The sequence below is a fragment of the Haliotis asinina genome, chromosome 8 (genome assembly GCF_037392515.1).
Source record: "Haliotis asinina isolate JCU_RB_2024 chromosome 8, JCU_Hal_asi_v2, whole genome shotgun sequence".
In the NCBI taxonomy this organism is placed as follows: Eukaryota; Metazoa; Mollusca; class Gastropoda; order Lepetellida; family Haliotidae; genus Haliotis; species Haliotis asinina.
Genome location: NC_090287.1, coordinates 20,296,994 through 20,311,022, shown reverse-complemented (window position 1 = coordinate 20,311,022; position 14,029 = coordinate 20,296,994). Strand labels below are relative to the sequence as shown.

At 41.2% G+C, this 14,029-nt stretch overlaps 1 protein-coding gene across 1 annotated transcript; it reads left to right on the top strand.

Annotated features, from left to right (window-relative positions):
* Positions 1-5,971: 5,971 nt before the first annotated feature.
* On the top strand, positions 5,972-13,752 carry LOC137295149 (neuroglobin-like). Its single transcript, XM_067826471.1, has 4 exons — positions 5,972-6,042; positions 9,030-9,254; positions 12,446-12,677; positions 13,573-13,752. The coding sequence occupies exons 1-4, from the start codon at positions 5,972-5,974 to the stop codon at positions 13,750-13,752; spliced, it is 708 nt and encodes a 235-aa protein (XP_067682572.1).
* The last annotated feature ends 277 nt before the right edge of the window (positions 13,753-14,029 follow it).

Sequence of the window (14,029 nt, the reverse complement as noted above, 5' to 3'; positions counted from 1 at the left end):
TCGAAGTCTGGCTGCCTTTATAAATGAAAGGTCGGTAGTTGTTCCATCTGACAAGACTTGAGATAATATGAATTATGTGTAAGCTCCACTACATTCATTTGGTTGATCAAAGGGGCTGGTATACCTCACTTAACAAATACTGCCACATGTAAGTCGTGCGTGTTGAATAGGGAAGAAATATGCCAGTGTCTCATCAGAGACTTACGTTTGGTTTGATTTCTATAACCTGAAGACACTTCCACTTTTGTATTTGATTACAAAACTATGTACAGTACGTTGTACAAAGCTACTTGCTTTGCTTTACGTAGAATGTCAACCCTGTCTCATGGATTTATTGTTCACAATTTTTGCGGTACAAGAACATGGGAACGAGAGTTTGTTTGATCTTTCCCTGCAACATTCAAGGCATCTATAAAGCTTTCATACGGTTTAATGGCGGTCACGAAGAAGACATTTCCAAATCTGAAGCATCAGTGACAAAATGGTGTTCAATGTGATTACATACATTGACGTATCTTATGTTGCTGTGAATTATCAGGTGAACGATTGATTTGCCTATTCATGTTTTTGTAACAGGCGCCCTCAGAGCCCAGATAAAGCCAGCTTTTAGCGAGCACCTGGTATCTCCACTCTTTGAATGTGATTTACTAACATATGCCAATGATACAGGCAGAACTGTATACATAATAGAAAGTTTTTTATAATAATCCCCGTAGGAGAGTGAAGCTCGTTTTGCTCATTTCTTTTGAATCTATTATCATCTATTCATTATGGAATCGTCCAGATCTGTAGAACATTAGACATGTATTATATTCCATGGTGCACTACCCATCAAGTAACATGTAGTAACATAACATTATATTACATTATATTACCCCCCTACTAAAAGCACAAATATAGAAATATATCATGTATGTTATAAATTTTAAAACGTATTGAAAAGTTGAGGTGTAGGTACACACACATACGCAGGACTGACATGAAGGTAAATGCACTGCCGAGCAAATACAGTGTACGCTTGGAATTGGATTTGATCCCTAAATTACAAACGTGGTGAAAACGTGACTGGATTGAAACTAATTGTCATAACACTGCAGATTTCAGATCGAATACTAGTCTTTATTTGTTCATTTTATCTGAATATATGGGCGCATGCTTTCTTTTATTTCCTATGTCTAGCACATCTTGATGTGTATTTGTGCACCCCTGTAACATGTTAAACCGTGCACATTTCAAGAGTGAGTGAGTAATGTAGATTTCATGTCGTATTGCACCAATGCAGGGGATCCCACTCAAGGCCTTCAGTGACAGAAACTCCATGTGGGTTTAATCCGTTTTAAACGATATTAAGGTAATAAAACTACGAACATTATATCATCTCAACAACATGGCGTCATTGTAGAGGATAGAACCCGGTCGTCGGTTTCTCGGGCAATCACTTCAGCCACCAGGCTACCTGGTTGAGCTGAGAGTTCCCCATTCGTGAAGCGGATATCGAGTAGAACGTCACGTGTCTGCTGGTAACTACTTTCTATGAAATGCGGTAATCGTGTTTGGGATAACTGAAAATCATACCTTTGCACGAATATTTTTCAGTTAGGATCTCCCCCACGACGTTAGAATTACACTTGGTACATATTTGAACAGTCGTTGGTAATGCTAAGCCTATTAAATTGCGGAATGTATATAAAAGCCTGTGACAGACACTTCTCCTGGAATGGGAATACCAATATTGACAAATGCACGCATCATTAAGAATATGGTATTTCCTCACAGGTGTCTATTGACGTACTCACGCAGTACTCGTGACCCTATGATCACCCCACTTTCTAAACATGGCACCTATATGGAGCTCAATCTTCCCGCTAGTCCAAACGAAAAAACTCATACACACAGACACACACATATCACATGTATGTACACACATACCACACATAAGGAACACATACCACATGCATTCATACGCGCGCACACACACACCCAGAAAAAACCCGCAAATTAAATACACATACACCGAATACACGGACACAGAACCACAACACATAACCACTAACAGACTCAAAGATACACAACTCACACGCACGCACGCCCGCACGCACACACGCACGCACGCGCAGAGCAGGCATTTTGCCAAACGGTAGACACCATTGAAAGGATCCGGTATGTTTACTAACAATCAGTATGCTTGTTTCTAATTTAATTACTTAATCCTGGCAGCAGGATTTCTCTGGAACATATTAAGTAAAAATACCCAACTTTCCTCCCCACTACCCCCTCCTCGGATGTCAAATAGTTGTCACCTATCACGTGTAAGGCAAACCGAGTCTCTGTGGGTGATGCTTTATTTTGCCTAGCTACGTCTTGTTGTCTCCCCCACTGACGTCTTGGTCTCGATACTGCCTGGCCATTCAACAGGTACATGCGAATAGCCAGCCCCGTAAATAACTCTGGTTAAAAGATTATTCTGTGTACACTAAGAAAAGATATGGAGTGTATCTCTACCAGCAGGCCGCACCGAGCTTCCTTTAGTCTAAACCAGACCACGGATCACCTGTGTGTTGGCAGATTAACGCAAGCCTACTTACGTCACAAGCTTGGATTGCTAAAACCAGATATTCTTAAATCATAGGTGAGATTTCACTTTTCGCAATGTCATCGTTATTGACAAAATCATTTTAGCGTATCTTTAAATCCGTATCTTTTAATCTGTAATAAGACAAGTTTTGTAAACATTTTCGTCTGTCAGTTATAAAGTACCCAAACATTAAACAATGGTCATAACGCACTTAAAGCCCACTAATTGTATTAATTGTCATTAGACAGGACAAAGTAGAACGTAGAAAGGACAAACAAAAGCCTCAATAACACAGTTTTGTCAAATAATATATGCTAGTCTGACATTATGTTTTACGATGAAGTGAATGTTTATGCTATTCTGGAAGCATGATTAAGTAGGTGATATGGTTTCAAGACGATGTTGAATTAACCAAAATGCCAAACATTACAAGAAGATTTATAGATGGGATTTATAAGATAACGTCATTACGTCATAACGACATAACAGGGCAGGCAATGGTCAGTCGAAAACCTCGAACTCTGCTGTTCTGTAACGTCGTTTCAGTATAGGAACCTGTTATCATTTAACTGAGGCGAGGGAGTGTTGGTCTAAGCGCAGTCAGTAATAGTCCAGCTGTATCAAGACTCTTGATGCCAACTCAGCCCTGGATATATAGAGAAACCATTGGTTGACTGCAAGAACACCAACCAATACTAGGATGGCATCTTGCCGCTGTGTCATTCATCATAACAGTCCGATCCTTCTTAACTCGTCCCTTGCCACAGGAACCCCAGTCAGTGGCGTCGGTGTTGGATGGCAGCTTCCAACACATTGTAGCCATGTCATCCTCCTAAGTCATCTCTTTTGACATGAACACAGTGGAGGTACTGACATGAACACGGTGGAGATGCTGACATGAACACAGTGGAGGTACTGACATGAACACAGTGGAGGTAATGACATGAACACAGTGGAGGTACTGACATGAACACTGTGGAGGTGATGACATGAACACGGTGGAGGTACTGACATGAACACGGTGGAGGTACTGACATGAACACGGTGGAGGTACTGACATGAACACACTGGAGGTACTGACATGAACACTGTGGAGGTGATGACATGAACACGGTGGAGGTACTGACATGAACACGGTGGAGGTACTGACATGAACACACTGGAGGTACTGACATGAACACGGTGGAGGTGATGACATGAACACGGTGGAGGTACTGACATGAACACAGTGGAGGTACTGACATGAACACAGTGGACGTAATGACATGAACACGGTGGAGGTACTGACATGAACACGGTGGAGGTACTGACATGAACACAGTGGAGGTACTGACATGAACACTGTGGAGGTACTGACATGAACACAGTGGAGGTACTGACATGAACACTGTGGAGGTACTGACATGAACACTGTGGAGGTACTGACATGAACACAGTGGAGGTACTAACATGGACACGGTGGAGGTACTGACATGAACACGGTGGAGGTACTGACATGAACACAGTGGAGGTACTGACATGAACACGGTGGAGGTACTGACATGAACACCGTGGAGGTGCTGACATGATCACAGTGGAGGTGCTGACATGAACACAGTGGACGTGCTGACATGAACATAGTGGAGGTACTGACATGAACACGGTGGAGGTACTGACATGAACACAGTGGAGGTACTGACATGAACACGGTGGAGGTACTGACATGAACACCGTGGAGGTGCTGACATGAACACAGTGGAGGTACTGACATGAACACAGTGGAAGTACTGACATTAACACAGTGGAGGTACTGACATGGACACAGTGGAGGTGCTGACATGAATACGGTGGAGGTACTGTCTTCAACCGGCTTGCCAGTGCCTGTTTGATAGAAACTAATTTTGGTCTCTGAAGCACAAAACAACTACTATAAGTGGGAACTGTTTAAATACGTGTATACTGCTTGAAGAAAGTACAGGGCCGATGTTTTGCGAACACCTGGTGTCATCACTAATAATTCTAATCCATGTTTTGCTATTTGCACCCAATAACCGACGGATGATCGATGTGTGTTGTCCTCTGGTGTTGACGTTCTATATTCCAAACTATTATTCGAAGACCAGTCTGTCGCACAGTCGTGGAACTAAGTTAAAGTAATTTCTTCCAAACCCCAAAAATTCCCATTGCAATAAGTGTCCCCTTTCAGTAACTTGTATCCAAAATTATATAGTTAATTGACTTTGAGCGTTAGTCTATCCTGAATCGTTCCTCAGCCATCTGGAAAAGCAACGGAAGTAAAACTAGTATTTCCATTGGCGTGAAACATAGTTCATTAACATTACACCAACGCCACACCCTCACTATATATTTCCCAAGTATCTATCCAGAAATATAACCGAGACTTGGCTTCATTTCGGTCAGCTGACTGTATTTCAGGTTGGGGATCTGAAGAGGTGTCAGTGGAAAGGGACGATCTGCAATAACAAGAGAATGTTTTTGCTTCACAATATGTCAAAGGTTCTTTTGATTAGAAGATAAGCTAAAGTGTTAGGACAACAGGACCGGATACGAGTATGTTGCTCTACTTCGTAATCAACACCTCATCTAATTTAATATTAAGCGTTCGAATGAAATGTCTCTAAGATGATTCAAAGCATTTTTTAAATGATTTGTAAATGTTCACGTTCACGTTCATATTCATCACAAGAGATATACAATATCCAGAAATATAATACTGACTGACTTCGGGAAAATACAGCCAGTATATGGATACATATGATCGTTACATTCGATAAATATACATCACAAATGAATGTTTACTCTTTCTAAACACTTTCACAATTAGTATGAATGAATCGGCTGAACCCATATTTTATTCATATCATTCAGATCAATCCACCACATTAATGCAATCTGTCAGAATGTGAATACCCATGCTACATGCTTGAGAAGCGCTGCCTGTGTTGAAAGTAGCTATACCTTAGGTATCAGTTGTCTGCGTTCTCTTACAGTTTCCAGGTGTACCTACTGACATATACAATATCTAGTCTAGGACAATGTAGTAAAGCTGTGTCTCTAGTGGTTGTCTGAAGACCAGGTAATCATTTTCAATGGCTCTTGGCGTGTCGGAGACATTTGTGTACATTCAGTGTCATTTATGTGTATATCAACTGCCATGACTGTATAAACAAACAGTGTTGCTTAAATAAAGTGTAAGGCGTCACTATAACATAAGCTGGAGAAAATTATTTTGTAATATAGTTGTCAATATGAAATTGGAATATACTTCTACAAACAGGGTGGATGGATAGTGGATATATCTGTACCACCTTCAAGGGTGGTGAATTATGTTCTTCTGTTTAAAGTCGTTGAAAGCATGAGGAATGGTAATACTTGAAACAGTTAATAACCACCGGAATGAGTGGTTTTGAGGAGAACTATTTCACATCCTTCTTACCAGGAGGAGACAATATTTCAAGTGGAGGAGGGTGAGATGAGAAATTACTTCAACTAGAGGTGGATGGGAAGAGATGTTACCTCAGCTGGAGGTGGATGGGAGGAGATATGACGACAACTAGAGGTGGTTGGGAGGAGATATGACTACAACTAGAGGTGGGTGGGAGGAGATATTACTTCAACTAGTGGTTGGTTTTGAGGAGATATTACTTCAACTGGATTCGGGAAGATGTTACTTCAGCTGGAGGTGGGTGGGAGGAGACTTTACATCAAATATAGGTGGGTTTCCAGGAGATATTACTTCAACTGTGGGAGGGTGGGAGGAGATATTACTTCAACTAGAGGTGGGTGGGAGGAGATATTACTTCAACTAGAGGTGGCTCTTGAGGAGATATGACTACAACTAGAGGTGGGTGGGAGGAGATATTACTTCAACTGTGGGAGGGTGGGAGGAGATATTACTTCAACTAGAGGTGGCTTTTGAGGAGATATGACTACAACTAGAGGTGGGTGGGAGGAGATATTACTTCAACTGTGGGAGGGTGGGAGGAGATATTATTTCAACTAGTGGTGGCTCTTGAGGAGATATGACTACAACTAGAGGTGGGTGGAAGGAGATATTACTTAAACTGTGGGAGGGTGGGAGGAGATATTATTTCAACTAGTGGTTGGTTTTGAGGAGATATTACTTCAACTGTGGGAGGGTGGGAGGAGATATTACTTCAACTAGAGGTGGCTTTTGAGGAGATATGACTACAACTAGAGGTGGGTGGGAGGAGATATTACTTCAACTGTGGGAGGGTGGGAGGAGATATTATTTCAACTAGTGGTGGCTCTTGAGGAGATATGACTACAACTAGAGGTGGGTGGAAGGAGATATTACTTAAACTGTGGGAGGGTGGGAGGAGATATTATTTCAACTAGTGGTTGGTTTTGAGGAGATATTACTTCAGCTGGAGGTGGGTGGGAGGAGACTTTACATCAAATATAGGTAGGTTTCCAGGAGATATTACTTCAACTGGAGGTGGATGAGGGGAGATATTACTTCAACTAGTGGTGAGTGGGAGCAGATATTGCTTGAAGTAGACGTGATTCAGAGGAGATATGCCTTCAACTAGAGGTGGATGGGAGAAGATATTACTTCAAGTGGTGGTGAATAAGAGGAGATATTGTTTGAACTTGAGGCGGATGAGAGGAGACATGCCATAATATTAATATTGTTAATATATTAATATCCTTTTACTTCTTGGGCCTTGTTATTCCATGCTACAATTTGTCTGTTTCATGTATATCTCACGTATTCAAGATCGTTGAAACGCCATAACCTAAAATCGTCTTGGGCGTCAGAATGAGTACATGACCTCCTTAGTGAGCAAACCTTGTGACGACATGGAAATGACCAGAACTACAACGCAAACACTACAGTCAGTGAAATAATTGGCCTGGGTAAGCCACGAAAACTAGAAGTGATCATTTAACAGTAACATAAGAGTTACAAAATTTAGTTTAACAAACATCTGTGGATTTAATGTAACTAATATTTGCCCCCCTCGAAAGATGATATTGACATGTTTGGGACTTGCAAAATATTGAGACTTGAAACCACGTCATGACAAAGTTAATGTTTATATATTCATGAATACGTTGCAAAAACGTCGTGTAGATGCAAGAACACAAGTCCAAAACTCGCATCGACACGAATTTATTGAAATAATCGTTTCTTTCCATGAAGTCACTATTGACATGTAACCAGCTGCCCTTGCTTTCATAGGAACTTCATGGTTGGAATGTTTGTTCCTGAAATCTGTAATTTAATTCAATTCGATGTAAACAAGCATTCTAGACTCTTTCACTAAAATATCACCTGTGACTTCTTTAAATTTCTGGTCTACAATACCGAGGAAGCTATGCCATGCCTGGTTCTTTACAGATAGTCTTACATCGTCTTGAGTGTACAGTTTGATTTACGTGAGTACTTTACTGATTTTATGATGTTGTAAATTCCCCAGCCCTTAGCTTCTTCCATAAAGCTTGTAGTTCGTAATTTATAATATGCCATTTAACATAATCAGACCTTAGCACACGTGTAATGATAATTTCATGTGATCTACCACATCTTTGGTTATACAGTTTATCATTATAACCTGGGTGGCACTACCTCAACACGGTTGATATCATTGATGACAATGTTGATAAAACATGTTGACGACATAGTTGATAATTATGCCCTAGATAATTACATTATGATTGTTGCCAGTACTGTTGCTCAATAGCTTCTAGGGAAGACATTGACGTTGATATTGACATTTAACGTTAATTGCAAATACACTGGCATGTGTATGCATACATGAGAAGAGGGATGTATCTGAAATATAATAATCGTGTTCTTTGATCAAATTGGTACACTTGCAAGTAGGAACAAATGCATGTATGTCGATCTATCTCTGACACTGAGGTGATTCGAAAGAATTATAGCTACTGTGTTAGGTATCTCGTATCAGTCACAAATCAGGGGAACACTTGAATAGCAAAGTGTGACAGAGTTCGACAGCTTGACTCTTGCCCAACAGTCAAGTATATTTTAAATGTGATGTCGCCTTTGTCAACATTGACTTTGCACGACAATGCTTCTGTCCACTCAGCAGTCAAGTGTACGCAGTAGGTTGAAAGGGTGATGTAACTGTAGCCTTTTAGCGCCTTCTGGCAGCGTGTTTTCATCCTTCCCAGGAAGCTGAATCTAGTGCACACGGATACCTTGATCCATGAAAATCGAGTGTTCACCAATTGTCTGACCTAGGTAATAATGGTAAGTTTTGAGATCTCTGGCAAGGAAAAATTGCAATAGAAATGCAGTTATTATAGATATGTTAGGTATATTGCTGTCGTAAGACAGGACGAACGGGATGGGGTTGCCAGACTCGCTGAAGTGTTCACATATATCACAATATCTCTTATTGCGTAGATTTATGTTCACGAAAGTGATCACTAGATCATCTGGTCTAGGTTTTATGATTTGCAGACAGCGTGCATATAGCTGGGATAGTGCTGGATGTGACGTGAAACAGCAAACAAACAAACATGTTATTTTTTCTCATCTATCACTTGTACAGACAATGGGCAACTGTAGCAGCGGCAGCAGCAGTGTTCGTGAGCTGAGCAGCAAGGAGAAGAATGACATCAGAGAGTCGTGGGCGGAGTTCAACGAGGGCAATGTATCGGACAATATAGCTCACCTCTACTACAAGTGAGTTCGCAAAACCTCTTCTAGTATAAACCCTCTTCTTTTCATTTGGGAGTGTTGGGGTAATCTAATGGTCAAAGCATCCGAGTGCCACGCGCAAGACCCGAGTTCTATTCCCCAGTGTGGGGTACAATGTGTGAAGCATATTGCTGGTATCCCCTGCTTTGATATTCCTGGAATATAGCTAAAAGGGGCGCAAACCTATACTCACTCACTAGCTTTAGTTGTGAAAAGCCCTGTATGTTATCCTTCTGGCGTGCCAGAAACAAATGCTTATGGTTTCGAATCCTTCATTTCCCCTGATTTTGGTTGTAGGTATGCCAGCATCAATACCGTTTTCCCATTGTCACCAAAGTGATTAACCGTATCACTTCAGACTCCATACTATGCTGATACCAAGTGACATAACAGAAATAATGTTCAAATGTTAGTTAAACCATTCCCATTCACACAATTGAGTACCGACAGTAATTTAAGACCTTGCGTAAGGATGAACCTAAATATAGAGGATGAGAAACTATATTAACATAGATGTTTTGCATTGGTCCAAAATCCTTCAGACAATTTCGCATAGTTTTAATTTCGCATAGTGAATGTTAATCCGCCGGGGTATACTCCTGTCTGTTTAAAAGCATCCATAGCACTACATATTACTTATGTAGAAAAACATATTCAACAGACCTTCTAAGCCTTGACAATTAGACGTTTACAATGGAAAATCTGTTAAACAGTTAAATATAGAAATGTATGTCTTTTCAGCTAATAAAGGAAAATCAGTTTTAGAGGTACATTTTACAAGTTATTTGAAATACCAGGCAAACACGGCTCGTGACTAGTCTCCCGACACCTCTCAGTTCTGATGACCTCATATTTCACCGATAACCTATACACACAGACAGTGACACAGTGGCCCCATGTGTCCAAGTCTTGGTGTGGGTGACAGATGATGGAACTGGTTTTGGACACGGGGATTAAACTCGGTACAGATAAAATGCTTGTCGGGTACATCTACCTGGGTGTGGGTCCCACCGTATGGCGTTAGTTGATTAATAGGTGATCTTTATCACTGACCACAGAGATGCATGCCTATGTAATTGGTGTAGTTACATTTGATTGTTTACGAAATATTGCATCAAATATTAAAGACATGACGCAAATATGTTCAGATGCAATCGTTTAGCAAACTATTGACAAGAGGAATTAACGTATGACGTCACTTCAGAAACGAAGTTACATTGGCAAATGGGCCAAGCAAGCTTTTATATACCTCTGCCAAGAAATTCCACTTTGTCTATATTTACATATCAGTTACAGAATCATCATTTACAACAAAGTTTATAATTCTATATACAAAAAACTGAACATAACTACCAACTGAAGTGGCCAAGGTATGACGATGGCCTCTTTTCTCCCAAGGGTTATACATAATCTAAGAAATGGTGTAAGCATTTAGGTATCATATGGAAAGCCATTTCTTTGGTGTAAGCCCGATTGGTTGCAAAGCTTTATATTTAGATGATACCGAGGACTTGCCAGACCATTTTAGGAACATTCGTGTAAGCTTTTAAAAATAATAGTAGCTACTCCCTTGGTTATTATATATTCATAAGAATCATAACTGTATTCTAAGAACCAACCGTGTGTTTGGGGGCTTTGTCCCAACAGTTGAAGACTACAGGGATGGAGAAAAGGCGATTTAAACGATTTCATGAAGTATTTGTCTATATTTTCCATATTTTGCTATTTTCAAGTCGGATATCCCGAAGTTTTCTTCACTTCAAGTGATGATAAGCAACCTTATCTTGTCACGTACCCAAAATAGTATAAAACATTTCCCTCACGTACTTCATGTAAACTATAGACTCAGATATACGCCGACTTAATCTAAGTGACACCATTTGCGATTTTAGACACAGGAACACTACACGACAATGAAGTATATTTGACATGAAGTATAACAGTGTGCATGAACCGCGTATGAGTACGGTCAGAAGAAGCCTTTGAAAGACACAGTTACAGCTGCATGCTGTCAGTAATACTTATGTGTCATGGGTTTCAATGGCATGAATGCCGTGAGTAGGGGCTGATACTTTACCTATATGCGATATTCTTTGTCCAACCATCACAATTGATAAGAACCTGGTTTAGGGCACTTCTCAATCGGGTATCCAGGTGGTGAAAAATAATCTGACAAGCTCATTGACAGTTTACGCCCCTGTAGTCGCAAATACTCGCCGTGCCGACTTCTCAAGCGACTATACAGCCTGGGTTGAGAACACTTCTGTATCTAATGGCCGAATTGAGCAATTCATTTGTAGGTACTGAGCATGAAAGAAATGTGTATTCACTTTTTTCTAAAAGGTTACTCGGTCACTGATCAGAGAGAATATAATATTAGGCCTTTCATTTTGTCTGACAGTGACGTTACTTTGAAACGTTGTATGGCTACATTCTGGAAAGTGATCTCTCGTTTTGATGACAACTGGGCTGGTATTGATCACGACTATCAATTGGATTAAATGTCTATGAATTCCATTGCATTCAGTGTAACTAAACTTTGGTTTGAGACAGAGAAACAAATATATTAGCTTCTGTTCAGTTACACAGGGCTACACAATGTCAGTAAAGGGACAAAGGCTGTTTGTTATTGTATGAATTGGAAATTAATGATTTGGGGAAACGTAACCCCCGAGACTGTAATAGTATACTCAAACAATCTCATTTGGGCAAACCAAACTCTGAGTATTGTGTGAACAGGCGTATACTTAATGGTGGTTTCCACAATAATATACAAGATATATTTTACCCGTGAAGATCCGGGTTCGTCTTCAATAACCCATGGTCGTCGTAAGAAGCGACTAAATGGATCGGGTGGCCATGCTCGCTGACTTAGTTGACACATGTCATCGTATCCCAGTTCGCTATATGCTCATGCTGTTGATCATCGAGTTGTCTGGTCCAGACTCGAGTTTTACAGACAACCGCTATATAGCATGAGCATTGCGTTATACAGCAAACAAATATTTGTGTTGCGCACAATGGCGCCCTGAAGATAATCGGATTCCACCGCCTTCTTGAGTGGTTTTCTTTTCTTGAGTGCCCACGGTTTTTATAAATGTGTGTCACGTTGCCTTGGAGTTATTGTAAAGTGGTCCAAACATGTTCAGAAGAACAGCGCTTAATCTCGATTTTAGATTGTTCGGTGATCACCCAGAAGCGAAACAACTGTTCAGTTTTGCGAAGGATAAAGAGTTGTCTAACGAAGAAATGTTGAAGAACAAACAGTTCCGTAGTCATCTAGAAAGCTTGGTTGCCGTCCTCGGAAGTGCTGTCAACGAGCTTGATGACCTCACAGAGGTTGGGAAAGACCTTCAGCACCTGGGGGGAAAACATTACAACTACGGGATCACCATGAAACAATATTCGGTATGTGAAATTACTGTGGTTTGAGCGTTCAATGCACTATTCCAATCAACGCTGAGGATTTTAGACTTTGCAGGTAAAGTCTCCCTGTGTTCCAGCACGTAGACCAGACTCGACTCTCTGCTGGACGTACATCTCGACGGTTAGGAAACAGTACTCATCTTTCCCTTTGTTGCAGCACGTATCCCAGAGTCTCTTCTCTGCTGGACGTACATCTCAACGGTTAGGAAACAGTACTAATATCCCCTTTTGTTGCAGCACGTATCCCAGAGTCTCTTCTCTGTTGGACGTACATCCCAACGGTTAGGAAACAGTACTAATATCCCCCTTTGTTGCCGCACGTATTTTAAAGTCAGCTCTCTGCTGGACGTACATCTCGACGGTCAGGAAACAGTACTCATCTTTCCCTTTGTTGCAGCACGAATCCCAGAGTCTCTTCTCTGCTGGACGTACATCTCGACGGTCAGGAAACAGTACTCATCTTTCCCTTTGTTGCAGCACGAATCCCAGAGTCTCTTCTCTGTTGGACGTACATCCCGACGGTCAGGAAACAGTACTAATATCTCCCCTAGTTGCAGCACGTATCCCAAAGTCTCTTCTCTGTTGGACGTACATCTCAACGGTTAGGAAACAGTACTAATATCCCCCTTTGTTGCCGCACGTAGTTTAAAGTCAACTCTCTGCTGGACGTACATCTCGACGGTCAGGAAACAGTACTCATCTTTCCCTTTGTTGCAGCACGTACCCCAGAGTCTCTTCTCTGTTGGACGTACATCTCAACGGTTAGGAAACAGTACTAATATCCCCCTTTGTTGCCGCACGTAGTTTAAAGTCAACTCTCTGCTGGACGTACATCTCGACGGTTAGGAAACAGTACTCATCTTTCCCTTTGTTGCAGCACGTAGGCCATAGTCTCTTGTACGCCCTCCAGACGAAACTTCAGGACAACTTCACCGCTGACCGGAAAAAAGCCTGGGTGGCATTGTACGCCGTCGTCGAAGCTGCCATGAAGTCCGGCATGGAGGAAGCGAGTAAAAAGAAGTCAGAGTCTCAGTCACAGGAACAGACGACAGCGTGAGGATCGTGATCATGGTGCAGTGTGTCCATCTAATATTGGGTAACACATATAAGTTTAGTGTGCAGCTAAATACTCTCAGCCAACAAGAGTTCGTGATTTCGGTCACGTTAAGTACAATAATGATACAATTGTAGTATGAGTTTCATGTACTCTGTGATTTATACATAAGCATTGGATTAGGATTCGTGAGCTATGAATGGACTCGGTTTTTGGAACTGGAGTATTTGGAGGTGCTCTATCACAGAGAAACTGTGACAGTGCTGTAACGAAACAGTTA